General features: G+C 38.0%; 1 protein-coding gene across 1 annotated transcript in view; it reads left to right on the top strand.

Annotated features, from left to right (window-relative positions):
• The window catches only part of LOC121638644 (protein TANC1-like), a 36,058-nt gene that overhangs the window by 5,143 nt on the left and 12,433 nt on the right, over positions 1–18,482 (top strand). The window contains exons 5-12 of the mRNA XM_041983541.1: positions 656–786; positions 2,538–2,820; positions 3,481–3,762; positions 9,444–9,560; positions 9,724–10,014; positions 10,785–10,912; positions 16,206–16,437; positions 17,257–17,423. Coding sequence (XP_041839475.1) covers positions 656–786; positions 2,538–2,820; positions 3,481–3,762; positions 9,444–9,560; positions 9,724–10,014; positions 10,785–10,912; positions 16,206–16,437; positions 17,257–17,423 — 1,631 coding nt within the window. The remainder of the gene's footprint in view (positions 1–655; positions 787–2,537; positions 2,821–3,480; positions 3,763–9,443; positions 9,561–9,723; positions 10,015–10,784; positions 10,913–16,205; positions 16,438–17,256; positions 17,424–18,482) is intronic.

The following is an 18,482-nucleotide window of genomic DNA, read 5'->3' as shown; positions in this document are numbered from 1 at the left end:
GAGGAGTGAGCTGTTCCTGTAATCCATGATGTCCCGTCATCCTGTTTATATGCCTACTCAATATGCATGTTACTCAGCTGAGAACAGTTCAAAGATAAGATGTGAAAATGTAGGAATGTGTTGCTCAAATAGACAAAACTCAAAGATTTAAAAATGCTTTCAGCTGCACTTTGCTGATGTGAGCATGAAACTTAGAGGAGCCCAGGGTCAAAGAATTTGGGGAGCCTTAAATGGTGATAAATGAATGCCGCACATGGCCTGTGTCAGTCAGCCTCTCCAGGAGAAATAGTGGAGGCAGAGCCGAGGCTCTCCTCTCTGTTCCAGATTCGACACGAATCTCATTGAAATTCACCACCCGTCTCTTAACCAAGAGCACCTGGCAGGCGTATGCACTGGCAAAACTCACAAACTCACACAACCTCTTACTGCTGCCTCAACCAGGGACTGGAAAGCCACTGTTCATGCACTTAGAATCGGTGCAGCTGGGTGTGCGCTGACCTGTGGATGCATACATTTCTTACAGTCGACAGCCGGTGTTGCTGGGTGGGAGCCTCGTGAGCAAAGCTGAGCTTAAAATGGTGTCATGATGCTTTCATTTGGTCTGCTGTTTTTCTGGACTATTGTTAATTGTGTCCTGAATTTGTTTGTCTCCCAGACCTCCACGTGGAGCCCCACCTTGGCTCCTCCCTTTCTACCCAGGAACTGATGACCAGACTATGCTTCTTATTGGGAGAAGCAACGGCCGGCACTGCTAGTTCTCCAATGGAGGACCGGAGGGAAAAGAAGGTAGGACACATACTGATTTAGTGCCCTCTTGTTGTCTTGTCACATAAAAAAGCAATGGCTGGTTTATGACACAATCTTCTCCCTTATAGCATCTTGACCACCTCATTTAACTCCCCTAACCCCACCAAATCATTTAACTATACCTTCGTGTTAATGTGTTTATCATTGGGGACCAAAAAAAAAAAACATACAATTTGAGCATTTATTAATTGTGTTGCTATGCATAAGTGAATCTCCATTTCCATACTTACTGGCCCATCAGTTTTAACCCCTCTGTATGAAAGTTACTGTGTGTGCAAATGTCTCTCCATCCTTTTGCATTGCTCAGCCTTGGCCCATTTTCTCAGCCTCATTCCACCACCTGAGCTCCAGATTCAGTCAGCTTCATAGAGATAGCAAGGCTCATATGAGGAATGTGGGTTGTCCTGGCTAAGATAGATGAGGCTTTGGTATAAAGGGAATAACAGTGAGCTGTTTAAACTCTGCTTTGCCTCCCAACAGTTTCTATGTTGCAGAAATGTTGCATCAGTAATCAAGAGAGTGTAGATGAATGCACACCATCAAATAAAAGGATAAGGAATATTCAAAAGCAACTACTTTTTTACTGTAGAAAGCATGTTAGTTTAGGACTAAAATATATTATGATATGCCTCAAGATTTATCAGCCTTTTACTGATAAAAAAAAAACAAAAAACTATTAAATACATGAAAACATGTGTTTTTTTTTTGTTTTGAAAAATAAAAAAAAGAAACAAGAAACATAAGCTGTTAAACTAAGAATTCTTTAAAAATCTAAACAAAAATGTAATTTTCTTTGAAATTATTTCAATATTATTTTCATAGCTTTTTTTTATTATATTCAATATTGGATTTCTTTTAGTGGAGATTTACATGTAGCATCAATATTCTATGAAAACAAAGACAAAAAAACACTTTTAATATAGCAATGCATGCTGTAATTGTATCTTCAACCACTGTCTGTCCAAAGCATGAACTTTGCATATATTGTGGTATTAAGTGTGTAATTTTAATAAACACCATTATTCAGAAAGTTTGACTTAGTGTTAATTGGATTTTTTCTATATCTTTGTGGTATCTCTATCCCCAGTGTGAAAATTGCTCGCTGTCCATTTAGTCTTTGTTTATTTATCCCATAGTGGAAGTGCTGGATGTGTAGACAGCGACTTATGGTTTAAATTGTACATTTCTACTCTAATTGATGGAGCTTGGAACGTAACCAGCCATCATTATGAGAAACTGGGAAAATGACAGCTTGGTTGAAAATAACTGGATTTATCCTTTCAGTTCCCATCTGCATGCTCCCTCAAACGTACTCATTCATACAAACCAGCATGCATGAAGGCAAACACTGTCATGCAGAGTGTAGTTCTGTTAAGAGGATGACAGCCGACACTATTAATTTACCACAATTTTGAAATAATGGAATTCCACTTAAACAGGGACTGTTCAGAAACAAGACAACCCACTGAAGAGTCATTCCCTTTATCTGTGTTGTGTGGTTTTTTTGTCCTCTGACCCACCCTTTTTGGACTCTAGCAGCAGATCTTTCCTTCCAATTGGAAGGAAAGATCTTGGACTAAATAGCCATTTTTATGAATAACTAATGCAGCTCATGTGCTTTCCTGTTTAGAGTGAATGGGTAGATTAATCTTTCCCCTTGCCTTGTGACATACATTGCTTAACTTCTTGTCACTCTTCCTGCTGTTTTTCTTTATGACACCTCTGCCCAGGGGGGGAGTCCCAGCTCCACTCTGACCTGCAGCACCGCATCCCCTTGTTCAGAGAGCCCCACATCCACCCTGAGCATCAGTGCTGGAAGCCAGTCCTTGCCCCAGCCTTTACCACTATCTTCATCTCACTGTGGCTCCAGCACCAGCCCCAGTGGAACCCTGTCCAGCCCTGCACGTAGCCCCGCCCCTTGTCCTGCAACTGGATTAATCTCTGGGAGCAGTCCTGGGCCTCCATCGCAAAGCCCCACCTCAACCTTGGAGAGCAAGGATAGTGGCATTATAGGTGAGAGCTGCAGATTTTCAAATTACATTTAAAGCCTTTACATAATTTAAAAGTTCAGATATTTTTTTCCACTAGGTGAAGCATGTCTATTATAGACATTTAGCCATGCATCACTAAAAGAGTGAAAGGTGTGAGTAGAGCAAACAACATTGGCCTATATATGACAGGACATTTATGAACCCAAACATGAATTGTCTCTAAATCCCCACACATTTAATGCTGATAAGAAGTTAGATGCAACATCACCTAGTTCTTAATCTTTTTCAAATGTGGACCCCAACCTCACAGCTAGAGTCTCTGAGTCGTTTGTGCCACTTCAGCCTTAAGGCTTCAGCTCCCTCCTGTCAAAACTGGGACACTGCTGTCTTTGTTGCTTATGGGTCTGATTCTCCCAAAATAGGACACTTTTCTCCTTAAATAGATTTTGTATTTATAGTAGAATACAAAAGGCACATCAAGTACAATAAAACTCATTGATTGATGAGTTCATGTCTAATAAAACTGTTATGTGTGTTTTATTGTAGCGTAAATGTGTTTTGGTGCTTAAGTTTGGGTCTTCAGTCATTTTTTAAGAAACTTAGTTTCTCTACTCAGTTTGTTCTTTGATTTACTCCTTTTTTCCCTGAACTATGGTAACTATATTTTCTTTGCACTGCTCAGCAACCATCACTAGTTCTTCTGAAAATGAGGAGCGCAGCACTTCCAGTGAGGTTCTCACAAAGGAGGAGGGTCCAGAGGGCGGTGCTGGCATCATGGGCCATGCAGATGAAGACCGCCATTCCAGGCCAACTGGAGACAATCTGACAGCCCGACATGAGGAGGTTTTACCTAGAACTGAGATCATGGAGCCCAGGACTCCACCAGCACCAAAAAGACCCCTCCCACAGCACCATATACACAGCACTTCCTCACTTGTAATGACCCGTCCCAATTCTGTGGCAGGTACATTTATCTTTTTTCCATGTTATTAAGGAACAATCTGACTTTGATGCAGAGCTTGACTGGTATTTTTATTCCATTTCTTATTAATATTGATGTCTTTTAGCTAATAAAAAACTGAAAACAAAGTATCTACCTCTACCACATGAAGCTAATTAATTAACATACATAACTTGGAGTCTTGCCATCACCAAAAGGTTGCTAATCAACCAGTAGAGACTTCAGGAAGTCCCACACATGTTCCCTGAAAACCCTGCATGTGCAGTTTTTACACCTCCATTCTTGTAAATATGAAACAAATGAGAGATAATTAGTGAGCAAGCAATTGAGTTGCCAAAGCTTCCATTATACTGTCGATGAAATAGACTAATGAGTGGATGAATGTGACAGCTGTGACCCGGGTGATTAATTAATGGAGTGATTAATATTGACTGAATAGCAAATTGATTGAATTGATTGTTGACTTGACATTTTCCAACTACTCCAAATACAATCCAAATCCAAATACAATGAAAGCATAATTTGCAAGATCTCTGTGATGCAGAGCTAAACATCACTGCACCATGCGCTAGTGCTCTACTTACCACTAAAGCTGGATACACACCACAAGCAGAACCAGTTAAAAGTCCTGGGAGGCTTCCAGTTGTCATAAAAGTACCCCTCCCCTCCCCAGTCACGATCTTTGCTTGTGCACAAGGCTCTTTTTCTTCCTTTAGATGTCAGTTCATTTGTGGTGGGAGCAAAAGAAGAGATTCCCTAAGGAGTGGATTCACAGTAATGCCTGCCAGTTTCTTCTGTCAGCTGGTGCTTTCATTTCGACACTCTTGATGAAATTCGGAATAAAGATGAAGCGAGCCACATGTACAGTAGCTGCTAGAATCGTGCTCCACATTCATGAAACATATGAACATGCAGTTAGAGCTAAATGCACATAATGATACATGCTATAAGATAAAATGAACTTTGATTTATTCTTGAATGGGATATTTTGTTCTCAGAACAGTAATATTGTCTGGTTAAAAGAGAAACCAGCTGCTGATAAGAAAAAGAACTGAATTTCAAAACTATACTGTATGATTTACTTATTTAAAATTATTCAAACATCTATCTTAGCAAATATGTGATGCATTATGTATTATTAAAATGTAGCCTATACATTAGTTCATGCAAAACAGCAAGATTAAACAGCAATAGATTAGAATCTGTGCATAGTCCACACTCTACATATTTATATGCAGCATTACCGATGTTCTGGTTGAAATTCATAAGTAGTGTATGATTTAGTCCAAAACGGATAACTACTAAGTGGCCACATGTTCTTGTTAATGTGCTCATGATTTGAATTTGTGGAATAGTCGGATAAACTAGCTAATTTACCTCAAGGTATCACTAAATAAATTCTTGTTGTGAAGCTGCTGTCCAGTAATACAAGAGATGACAGAAGACTCTTTGTTGCCTGCTTCATCACCCTCCTTTTGGACTTAAATTGGGTTCAGCACAGTATGATAGCTGTCAACAAGGAGACCGCTTAAAGCAAAGTCAGAGGTTTAATATATGAGAAGCTCCATCAGCTACTGTGTCGTATGCCTTTTGTTTTGTTCAGTGTATATATATATATATATATATATATATATATGGGGAAGCTGGAGAGGCAGGGATAACCTTGTAGTTTTTAGAGTGACCAATTAGCCTAACACGCATGTCTTTGGGCTGTGGGGAAAAAGCCAGAGTACCTGGAAAGAGCCCACGTATACATGGGGAGAACATACAAACTCCACATCGAAAAGCCCCTGTTCAAACTTCCCCGCAACCGAGGCTCGAACCAGCGACTTTCTTGCTGTGAGACTTTGGGGAATCCCAAGTGTCAAAACATAATTTACTCTTTCTTGTACAGTAGGCCTTGGTTGTACCATCCAAGAAAAAGTGAGGACAGAATCTAGTTTGGATTCTGTTGTTGTACAGAAATGGAATATAACATATTAATGAGTACTAATTGTGCCTGTAATCAGGTTTGTTAGGTCCACAGCCAGGTTAGCAGTTTGCTTGTTTCCAGCCTTTGTTCTGATCTAACAGTCATGACTGTAGCCAATAAACATGCAGATGCAGATTTTTTTGTTTTTTTTTTTTGCTTTTGGTAGCAAGTCTCTTGTACCAACATCACGATTTTTTCACTCAAGTCAGGAATTGTGACAATTTATGATTAGTTAGCTATCAGTGCACAGCCTCTCTCTTGGCCAGAAGACATCAGGAATTTATCACCACAATAAAATTGTCTGATAGACCTAGTGGCTTGTGGTCTGGGGGACTCTAAGGGATAAGATGGTTTTTTTTTTGTTGTTATTGTTGTTTTAATGTAAAGCACTTTGTATTGTAATTTGTCTGTATGAAAAGTGCTTTATAAATAAAGTTTGATTGATTGATTGGTTGATTGATACAGTAATTATCAGGCAAAAATACCATTAAAACACACTGAACTGTGCAAATCAGTCCTCACCTTTAATTCAGTGTCAGAAATTTCTAGAAATGTAAAGCTGTTTGTTCTCTATTGACAAGCTTCACTTACGGTGATGCTCTGTAACCTCCTGGTGACATAAATCTTTAAGTGATGCTAGCCACTCAGGGATGCTGAGGGCTTGGGCTGGGGCTGCACAGCTAACCTTTAAAGTGACGATGGCTCAGCAAGGGCTGTAGGGCAATCAGCTACACAGTCATCGGCAGGGAGCATAAAGGTGGGCAGTGAGTGTTGAATAGGTTGGACCGTGAACGGGTGCAGGGATGAGCTGTCCTGGTGTCCCTGTGTCTAACTGGCTGAAAACATGTTTTTACTCATTCACTGCACTCTTAGTCCACTCAGCCATTTGGCCTGGCTGTCTTTAGCCAGCAATCTTTCTCATCCCACTCCACACCTCCTTCACACTGTTTTGCTGCAGACTGTGCTCCATCCTCTCACTGTGGATGTTCTTTCAAGTCACATTTCTCCACTCCTGTTTGTATTTTCGTGCATGTCTTTCTTGTACCTTCTGGAAGTAATTCAAGGGTCTCTGTTTAATGTGTAATATTTGCATATTCCTTGTCTAGTGTATTAATATGAATGTCATTGTTCACAGATCAATATGTGCTCTTAACAGACCTATAATTAGGAGAATTTTGAACCCATAAGATTTTTTAATTGATGTGCTGCGACTTTAATCCATGATTATAAAGACAGGAAAGCATGTAAGTAAGTAAAAAAAAATAAAACACAACAGCAAAAGCAAATATAGAAAGATGGGTTTTAGCCGCTTTTTACAAGCGATCAGAGTCCATGGATCTTAGCGGAATGGAGTTCCAGAGAGTAGGAGCAACTGTTACTAAGGCTCTGTTCACTACCTGTTTCATTGGTCTATCTTCAGTATTTTATAGTGCAGCTTAATTTGGGACTTCAGTTCAACCCACTCTGAAATTGTGGCAGTAGTAATGGCAGAGAATTTATTTCTATATATTATACCCGTCACAAAGATCAACACCATTCACTTAATTATGATGTCCCATCTTGTTTGAATTCATGCTTGTGTTGTTCTTACTCTCAAATGTAAGTCGCTTTGGATAAAAGTGTCTGCTAAATGACTATAGAATAGAATAGAATAGAATAGAATGACATTTGTCTCAAAATAACATTATTCTTCTATGGAATTTGACAGAACAATATTATATATTTCTATCCTAATTCTTTATACAACCCTTTTTAAATGTATAATCTTAATAATATTACTAAAAGTAGAAATTAATATTCAGAAAACCTATATTATTTTAAATCAAGAGTTCCCAAATAATCACACATATTTCTGGTTATTTTTAATTCTGGTAAACTGTTAATTGGTTAGATGGCTCTCAGCTATGACTGATTCACAAAGCGCTCAGACTAAATTCAAAGAAAAAGAAGTTCGAAACTAAACTAGATTAAACTACAGCAGAGTTTCTTCCTGTTTTTCTAATCAGCCGCTCCAAAGACAGAGAAGCAGTGAACCTTGAAATTACCAGACATTAATAAGCAGACACTGAAGATGTTTTCAAGTTGATCAAAAATAGCTGAACCGAAATGTTTAACTCTCCATTAACCGTTTTCTGCTTTCTAAAGGACAGGATGTATTTACCTTGAAAGTGTACCATCTTTCTAGCAGTGACAAAGATCTATGAGAAAAGGCTAATTATATCATTAAACTGTTTGTATCATATTGAATTATTTGACTAAACGGAACAGAACTATTAGCTTAGCGGGTCCTCCTGCTCAGAGAATGACCAAATTACCACCATAAAACAACATGTAGAAAACGACTATGTGTACAGGGTGAAAACAAAAAAAGGTGGATAAATCAGTGGTTCTAATGCTTCTCTAATTCTAATGAAGGGTACATATTTTTAAAAATGGAGGATAATACTTATTACATAATACAGTAACAGACAACTCTATATGAACTGACTTCATCAAAGAGGAAAGACATCAACTGGTGAAGCAATTTTTAAATATACTGAGGATTTAAACAAGAATAAATATTAATGTGGCTACTCTGAGACTGACATAGCTGATGAATTACAAAGATCTTTAGAGTGACTCCAAAGTTGCTTTTTTTCTTCTTCTTCTTTTTCATAGGTGTTTTAGCCTATCAGTGTAGATGTGATTTAATGCTTAAAAGATAATGGATGGCATTTAAATTAATTTTCTATTTAACTTGACTACTGGATCCCAACAATTGTTGCACATTACTCCTTTAATAACAATGATAAAATAATAATAAAAACAATGATTTTTTGCTATGTGATGATATGGTTTTATGATAATATTCTCAGAGAGAGCAGTCACCCTTCCGCTATCTGTTTTAATCCAAGCTGCTGTCTTCTATATTGTAACAGCTTGGCTAGCCGCATGCACATGTTAGGGCACGTGTATCTCACTCCACAATCCAGAATGGAAGAACCTCCTCATTTTCTTCCTAACTAAACAGTGTTCTTCAGCTCAAAAGTCTCCTAAAAATAGAATGATCAGACCCAAGTCAGCCTTCTCCCAACATAGACATAGTCAGAGAAATAATTCTGTGTGTGTTGAAAGACTTTTGTACCTAGACCACTACTAATTTACAATCTACAGGGTCTTCTTTATCTCTCGTTTCTCTGTTTTGATGTAAAAAAAGGTTAACTCCAACAAAAGAAATATACCATTATTTCTTTGCAGAGGACCAAGTTTGAGCAATATTATGGCACAGAAGCCATTCTGTGCTATTCACAGTAAAGTGAACAACAGACTCGGCTAAAACTCTTAAAAACTACAGAAAATGAGCCTGGTTGACTTGATGGATGGACAAATGTAAAAGAAGAGAACTGTCTTTTTGTTTCTTTGCTCCTTAGTACAGCAATTTCTTTATTTTATTTCTGAATTAGGCTTTTCTGTAGCTTATTTAATTTTTCATTAGTGGAATGTGTCAAGTTCTGTTAATGACAGCTGATACAGTTTTGCATTACAGCTGGCAATCACAAATTTGTTGTCCTGAGACAAAATGCAACAGTTTGAGATTACAGGATCTGAGATTAGTTGTTTTTTTTTTACCTTTCCTTTAGTGTCCTCAAGGTCAGTATCTGCAGTATGTACATGTATTTTTGCAGATTTCCTGCATTTTTTTTTTTATTTCCCACTCATTCCATTTGTACAGCAACAAGCTCCACTCGACTGGAGGATTTAAGTTATCTGGACTACCAAAGGCCTACTGGGCACCGGAGCTCTGTTCGCAAACACAGCACAGCTGGACGTACAAGTGATGACTCCAAAGGTATCTTTTGGCTTCACCTCGGGGTAAAAAATTTACTTTTAAGTATAGCTCATTGCAGAAACACCTACCAACCTGTGTGGAACATATAGACACTTCGCCTTTGCTTAAAGATATAATGATCAACTTTAAGGTAGTTTCAGCTATGTCCCCTCTCTGTGTCCAGGGAGATTGGTGCCATTCAAACAAGCTGACATCATGCTAAAACCGCTGCTATTTGAAGTCCCTGGCGTCACCACAGAAACGCCTTTTGTTGGACGGGATTGGCTTTTCACACGTCTGGAAGAGGTCCTGAAAAAAACAAGTAGCTGTGAGGGGCGAGGTGCTGTCATTGTGGGCAATGCAGGATCCGGCAAGACTGCCATCATGTGGCGGCTGGTAACGCTCAGCTGTCACGGCATACGCACACCGCAAGGAGGTCCCAGCATCCCTCATAGCCCCAGCTCCTCCCCTAAATGTAAGACTCCTATCTTTCCTTTATCCACTAGAATTAGTGCAAGAGCACAAGCGCTGTAAGGTGAACTCATACAATATGTCGTAGTAGTAGCCTGGTAATATATTGGAAGAAATCTCACTTTTTGAGAAGGAGTTAGCAACTGGGTCATGCACACTACTTTCAAGTTCTCCCCTGAGGTTTCTCTGTTGATTGCAGTTTTGTAAGAGATTTTGAGAGTGTTGTTGTTGTTTTTTTTATTTATTAATCTTTTTTTTTTTGTCCCCCCCCTCTCTCTAATGGTGGCACTTGAACTACTCTTGTCTGGAAAAAAGAAGTCAAGCCTCTCATGCAACTAGAATGTGCATGATCCTTGTGAATCTTTGTTTTTGAAAAATAATACGAATGGTCACAATTACCAGTTTTCTTAATCACATCTGCTGTCCGCGGAGTACATGAGAACTGTTACGTTTAAAGGATGAGGGTGAAGCAGCACAGCAAAAGCAGGGTTGCTTTCTCACATTATTTACTGTATAACTGTGCTCTATGGTGTTATTTACAGCATAAAATGTGAGGAATACATCTGTTGCAAGTCATTCTGCAGTCTTCAAAACAAACGTTCTGTTGCTTTTATTCTAAGCATTGTTGTTTCCAGTCTTGCTTACGCATACACTAAGTATTTGCAGCAGTTTAACTGTGTCTCTTTACCAAATGCACTGCTGAAACTCCTGTGCTTACACCAGAGATTTCATGGCATCTTTGCATATGTTGCTGTCTCTTTGCACTCTGCTCAGGTGTGGACAGGCAGGGAAAAGCAGCTTCTAAACAGCAAGCTGATTCCCAGCCCAACCAGAGCTCAGCTGCAGGAACGAGCGACACTTCAGCACAGAAGAAAGAGGCTGTAAGATGCCTAGCTGCCAAGGTAACAGAAAAAACACATATACTCTCCAATTTGCATTTCTATACTTATGATGAATTAAGAGACTTCCCTTTGTAGCCTGTAACTCAATCCTTAAAAGCAATAGCTCAACATTTTTAGAAGTGTATTTCTTTACTCTCTAGTGGATAGTTAGAGAAGATTGGATCCACTCTTAACTTTTGGTTTAATGTGAAACTGAAGCCACAAGACTGTTTTCTTAGCATAAACAGTCTCTGCCAGTGCCCTCACCACTCTAATTATAATCTTAAATCTTGTCGCTTTAAATGGTATACAAGTGTAAATACATCAGTTCTTTATTTTAAAAGGGTTATGTGTTTTACTATTTCTTGGCTCAAAGCAACTGCCAGGGAAACTAGAACAATGCCAATCAGAGGAGTAGCATCAGCATACCAACCCAAAAACTCAAAACTGTCAGAAAATGAGATGAAAAAGAGCATATAACAAATGGATTAGATTTATATAGCGCTTTTCAAGGCACCCAAAGCGCTTTACATTGTGTGAATCCATTATTCATCCACTCCTCACTCATACCTGGTGATGGTAAGCTACGTGTGTAGCCACAGCTGCCCTGGGGCAAGCTGACGGAAACGTGGCTGCCATTCTGCGCCTACGGCCTCTCCGACCATCACCGAACATTCATCCACACATTCATACACCAGCGATGCCAACACTGGAGGCAAGGAGGGTTAAGTGTCTTGCCCAAGGACACAACGACAGATAACTGCGGGAGCGGGAATCGAACCGCCGACCTTCCGATCATTGGACGACCTGCTCTACCGCCTGAGCCACTGCCGCCCCTAAACAAAAGATTGTGTTTTCTGTGCTTGACAACACATATTTAGGTGTGTGTAAGTCATTACCAGATCAAAATTCTGAGAAAACACAGCCCTGGCATTTTGTTTAGGGCACCTCAAATCTGAAAATATCTCATTCAGTGAGCTGAATTTCTGCATCATGTTTTCAGCTCATAGTAAAATGATCAAGCCTCCTTATTATTCTCTCTGTCCAGCTTTAAGTTTAAGTCATGCTGCATTTGCTATATCTCAGACGTGATTGGCTCATAATCTTCTGCTCCTGCTTTTGGCTTTGCTATTAACACTAAATTAACACATAAAGGAAATCTGCTAAAATTCTTTTACCAGCATGGAATATGCGGAATATACCAGCATGGAAAATCTATGTATCCCCCCCCCCCCCAAATCATAAGGTAGGAATGTGAATTTCCATTCAAATGTAATCCCATTTTTCTTAACATTAGCCTCAAAAAACTATGGTCCAACACGCCCCATCGCATACTTGCTCCAGGGTTTATGATAACAATATGATAATAATTTGCCTCCAAAGAAGAAGAAGTTGCTGAAGAAAGGGATGAAGTGAAGTCTAGTGAGCACTCTGCTCCCTAAAACAAGTTAGTGTAAAAGAGGTGTAATTTCATGAATGAAAAGGATGCAGTGTACTTCTGTGCTACTTTGGCCAAAGTGTGCTTTAGATGTTTGATTAAAACCTCAGAAAACTGTGTCAATGAGAAAAAGAGAAATAGTATAATATGTCTTGCGTTATGGACCTTTATTAGATTCGGGCTTACCATTTTACCTAGTTTCAGTATTTGTGCTAAGCTAAACTAACCTAATGCTGGCAGCAGCTGGACATTAATTAGTGGACATTAACGTAGCACTGCTCTTCTCAACAATCTTAGATAAAATAAAATAAATAAGTGCACTTACCCCATAAAAATAAATGCTTAAAGTCACCCCCTTCTTTTTGATTTTATTTCTAAGACCAAAAACCTAAGTTTTACAGGCCAAATTGACCCCATTTTCCAAAATCTTCCACTCTAAGGAGCTACATTCGAACAGCAAAAGTAAATAAAAGAGCACACAGTCCCCACAAAGATACATAATTACACACATCGAAACACACAACAGATATTTGTATAGCTTTTGATGCTGTTTTGTTTTATTTTTTTCCAACTCTTTTGTCACCAGAATATCATAATAATAAACACCATCACAAACTGTACTGCAGGGAGCTATGATTCTTACAAACCTTTTGCAGAAGATTGAAATATTTGTGAAAAGAGCAGCAACGTTGCTGGTTTTTTTTTTTTTTTTTTTTTTTAACTTATGAGACTGCACTCTTGTGACACCAATGTCAGAGTGCTCATCTCTCTTTCTGAGCACATGTAGAACATGCTGGTGAGTGCATCACATAGATGACATGGAAGCTTCTAAATTTACTAACTTGGCCTCAATAAGAGTTTCCATGGGAACTAGTCAGGCTGCTTGTGATGGTGAGGATGTTTGCTCAAAAGCAAAATCATTGATGATGTTATATGTGGATTCATATCTCAGGCATAGACATACAATACCTTGAGTGAAATTTTATTCTAAATGCATATTTTTACTGAAGAAAATACACTTGCTGATAGGTCCCAGTGCATCACCCTCATCAGTGGTGCTTTGTGTTGGATATAATGTGTCAGGCTGAATTTTTATTTAATTTTTTTTTCATTCTCCTGCCTGAATAAACCAACATCTCTGTAGTTATTGTGTTTTATTTTAGATATTTTGCAGTAAATTTGTTGAATCTGCTCTTTTTGAGTTTCATGAGGCAAACTATTATGACTCATTCTAAACCTTGATTTCTTTTTACATTATGTCATCTTAGTCAGAGATTCTTTTAGTCTTCTTTTATGTTTTTTTTTTCTTTCTTTAAGGTATGTAAACAGAAATTAAACTCTAATTTATTCAGCATTATGATACCCTGTTCCCAGCTTATAGATCACCCAAAAGCTCAGCTTTCTAGATAATGGAGCTGTAATGCTGCAGTTAGACTCCACAGACACCTTGAACTAAACACAGATTGTGATGCTGCCTCAGTGTGGGCTTTTGGATAACATGGAGGTGATCCGGGATCAGACACATGATCAGTCTTGTGTTGTATATCACACCATGCTAATTCTCCCTTTCTTACAGACATTGATTTGACTCTGTCAGTGATGTGTTGCTGTCTTAATAATCTAGCGAAGCCAGACCTAATTTCTTATTCCTTATGTATAAGGAGGAAGAATATATGAATGAACATATATTAAGGTTGTTAATTGATTAAAATTTTTAATCAGATTAATCACAGCTTACAAATGAATTAATCATGATTAATCACCGTTTGCAATTATGCCTGAAAAGGCCCGTTTTTACTGTATTGTATCAACAGAAAGAGCAAGCAAATGCTCACTTGGGTTTCTCTTCGTTTTTCTGCATTAGATGATCACTTCTTAATAATCAGGTCAATATTACATAAAATCTAAATATATATCTCATTTGTGCCAACCTTTTCCTGGTCAGTAGCCCTGTCCGTCCCCCATCAAAACTTTTTTGGACACACCCCTGCATAGCTTCCATTACTTGCTAACTACTTTGTTAGTGAAGGACCCTGCTCTGGTTTGCATTTTAGGGCCTATTCATAATTTCTCTCACTACATTTATGGCCCATTAATGATCGGACCTGTGTCTCCAACATCTGCACAGCACCAATGATTTAAAGAAGATGTCCTCTTGCTTCCTTTTGCTGTTTATCTGAACCTGATCTTCATAGATGTGTGCATGGCTGTCTGATAGCTAGTAGATTTTACAGCTGTGTCACTAGCAAACCTCATTCATACTGAAAAGTTATATGTAATAAAGGCATTAAAAAAAAAAAAAAAAAAAGTCACTGCTCTGGTCGTCTCTATGTCTGCATCCCATCTCCCCCTGGTGAAACAGCTGGAAAATCTACTAGTCATAAGAGTCATGCACACATCTATGAAGATAGATCAGGTTCAGATATGTAGTGAGAAACAGCAAAAGGAAGCAAGAGGACTGATCATTTATGGGCCATGAGTGTGGTTAAAGAAATTATGAAAAGGCTCTAAAATACAAATCAGAGCAGGACCCTTCACTAACAAAGTAGTTCACAGGTGGTAAAATTTTTTATATCAGCTTTGCAGGGGTTTGTCTAGAAAAATTTTGATGGGGGGCCAGGTAAGACCACAAATAAGATACATTTTTTAAGGTCTTGATTTTATGTAATATTGAACTGATTATTACAACTAAAGTGATCATCGTTGTAAAAAGCAAAGAAAACAGCCAAGTGAGCATTTGCTTACTTGTCTATTCTGTTAATACAGTACAGTAAAAACAGGCATATTTCAGGCATAGTGTTGGTGATTAATCATGAATAATTAGTAATCTTTAAATAATCTGATTAAAAATTGTTTTATATATATATATATATATATATATATATATATATATATATATATATATATATATATATATATATATATATATATATATATATACACTGTACTTTAACACCTTATTACAATTTATTACAAAAAAAAGGAACTAATTTAATTGCAGTTCCTGATACAATTACAGCGACGCAAACGTCAGAGCTTGGGACCCCCCCACACCTCCCACCCGACGTGACAGCACGCAATGTTTACTCTTCTCAATGAGCCGCTGTGCTGACTCAGGCCTCTCCCCCATCCAAAAGCATTCAACACCCTCGGTCCTCACGCAGCATCAGTCCCAGCTCCAGAGCAGGGGATGTTCAGCTCTACTTCATGACCAGACTCAAAGCTGCTGCTGGCTGATCCCGCCCTGGCTTACCATCAGATGTCAATGTCTATTAATGAAGAGTGTAGATAAAAACATTTAAAAAGTTAAAGTACTGTAACATTTTGTAGACTCTTAATCATAGAAAAGCTGGAGCTATTAGTTAAAGTACTTAAAATGGCACTTTAACTTTAGGTCTTCTAATTTTTGGACAGGGATATTTTCTATTTCTTTTTCTACTGTTTTCAATAGAAATGCAATTAAATGCTTTTTATCAGACTTTACTAAAGCTTGAGTTTACAATATTAATATTATATTAATATTATTATTAATATGATTTGATTCAGTCATCCACTAAAATACATTTAAATAAAAAAAAAATATGCTTTTTGGTGCAAATATTATGTGAATAAAATGTGATTAATTAAGATTAATTAATTACAAAGCCTCTAATTAATTAGATTAATTTTTTTAATCGAGTCACACCACTAATATGTATGTATTCTTACTCCTTATATTGCATTCACATTCATCTAATATACTTTCTCCAGTATACCCAGTAACACCACCTGCATTAATTAATGATCATACATTTAGTATAAAATAATTTTTTTAAAGCAGACATAGACGTCAGCTGTGCAGTACACACTTTTACACCCTTGTTTTTCTCTTTCCAGGTGATAGCCTACCATTTTTGCCAGGCTGACAACACTTACACCTGCCTTGTACCGGAGTTTGTCCACAGTGTCGCCGCCCTGCTGGCCAGAGCACCTCAGCTCACCCCATACAGGGAGCTGCTGGCACAAGAACCTCACCTACAAAACACACTCAGCTTGCGTTCTTGCGTTCAAGATCCCATCGCTGCCTTCCGAAAGGGCATCCTTGAGCCTATTGCCAGCTTGCGCAAGGGTAATGAAATCTACACAGATACACACACTTAGAGACAGATGTGACATTCCAGTTTAAATAGCTCTTAATATTTAAAATAATATCAGTTTTAAGGTGGAAAACATTTTCCTTCCGTCATTCACAATTAGGGAGCCAACCTCCATCTCCTGCCCGAAATAGCCCATTAATGACTCCATGATGAGCTCATAGATTATTTCCCTAGTTAAGGTCAATGATTTGAAATACTAGTGTGAAACAGATGTTTGGTCATTTACATAGATAAATGATGAGTGTGATATTTGCCCTGGTGAGTCATCAGCTTCCCCCAGGATTTCAAGGTCACAACATACTTAGGAGAAGCTTTGAATGTTATGGGCTGATTAGCCAGCAGTTGCTCATGTATAGTTAGTCAGCTAGATGGATGTGTTGTCATGGCCAAGCCCTTCACAGTCTGAGTAGAGGAGTGTTTTGTCTACTCCATCTCTATTAAAGAGGTTAGAAAAAATTGAGAGCCCTTATGTGAGCTAGTGTGAGTTGTTGCGCCCTCATAGCCTTGCAGAGATGGTTCGATAGCTTAGATAACCTGAAACACGATGGATACATCCTGTTTTAAGCCAGTAGAACAATGGCCTCTTTCAGCTGGATGTAATGAATATCAGTTGTTTTTTGCTTTTGTCAACATATCGTGTTCTGGAAAACAAAGATCAAAGATACACAATTTTATTCATGTATTGTCACGCAATCTCTGTAACAGCATGCTTTTGCTTACAAAATACAGTGTACACACTTTTTTGTGTTTCATGCTCCGTTTCTTCTCTTTGTTTTGCCCCATGAATTCAGAGCGAAAGCTACCGGAAGAAGACTACATCATATTGGTTGACAGCCTTAATGAAGCAGAGTTCCATAAACCAGACTATGGAGACACAATAGCCACCTTCATCACCAAAATAATCTCCAAATTTCCAATGTGGCTAAAACTGGTGGTCACAGTGAGGACAGGCCTGGTGGTAAGTCAATATTTATATTACAACCCTAAAACACAGCAGATGTCCTGTGAAGTTAGAGTTTTTTAAAATAATGGTTAATGTTGGCTTTTTTGGAGAACAGTTTTTTTTTTCTCCTTTATTTTGGTTTTGGTTCAGACATTGGCTGAGAGATAGATGTCAGCCTTCAGGAATTACACAGATTAGCCACAACATTATGACCCGCTGCTTAATTTCTATATGTCCTCCTCATTCATTCATTCATTCATTCATTCATTCATTCATTCATTCATTCATTCATTCACTCATTCATTCATTCATTCATTCATTCATTCATTCATTCATTCATTCATTCATTCTATTCAATTTATTATTCTCTTCATTAATTCCCTCTAGAATTAATAAAGTATTTTTCCATTTAATTTTAATTTCATTCATTTAAACTCTTCTAATGATGTAATTATGGAGCCCACTGTTGTCCTGCCAGAAGGAGGCTGCTCCAGCAGAGGAGGGCTGTTGCCCTGGGGGTGACTGGTCTTTATTTAGGTGGCAAGTGTCAAAATAACATCCATGTAAATTTAAAAATGCAGGTTTTCCCAGCAGAACGTTGCTTTGTAAGAGTATGAACAGTTCTGCTTACTTTACCATTCAGTGGTTTTAATGTTGTGGTCGATCGGTGTGTAATGCCCACATCATATTGTCATAGTATTTTTGTTTGTTTGTTTGTTTTTTGTGAGTGATTTTTTTTTTTTTTTTTTTGCATATTTCAACTCAAGAATGGCATTAAAAACCTTTCCCACAGCAGTTACACTTACATAACAAAGCATTTTTTATGCACTCACTCACCATCTTCATGTAATATTTCATTGATGAATAATCAGCCTGTCACGAATCATGAATATAAATGAGTGTATCTCACTTCTAATCCAGATGGGAAAGCCTTCAGTCTCCAACAATCCTGCACAGAACAAGCAAAAAAGATAATATGGATGCATGTGTTTTGTTTTATTTATTTATTTATGCTTTTGTTTGTTTGTTTGTTATAAGTAAATGTTTAAGTTACTCTGAATAATTTTTAAATCT

This window comes from Melanotaenia boesemani, chromosome 1 (assembly GCF_017639745.1).
Source record: "Melanotaenia boesemani isolate fMelBoe1 chromosome 1, fMelBoe1.pri, whole genome shotgun sequence".
Taxonomy (NCBI): domain Eukaryota; kingdom Metazoa; phylum Chordata; class Actinopteri; order Atheriniformes; family Melanotaeniidae; genus Melanotaenia; species Melanotaenia boesemani.
The sequence above is the reverse complement of the archived record's forward strand: the minus strand, read 5'-3'. Positions and strand labels throughout refer to the sequence as shown.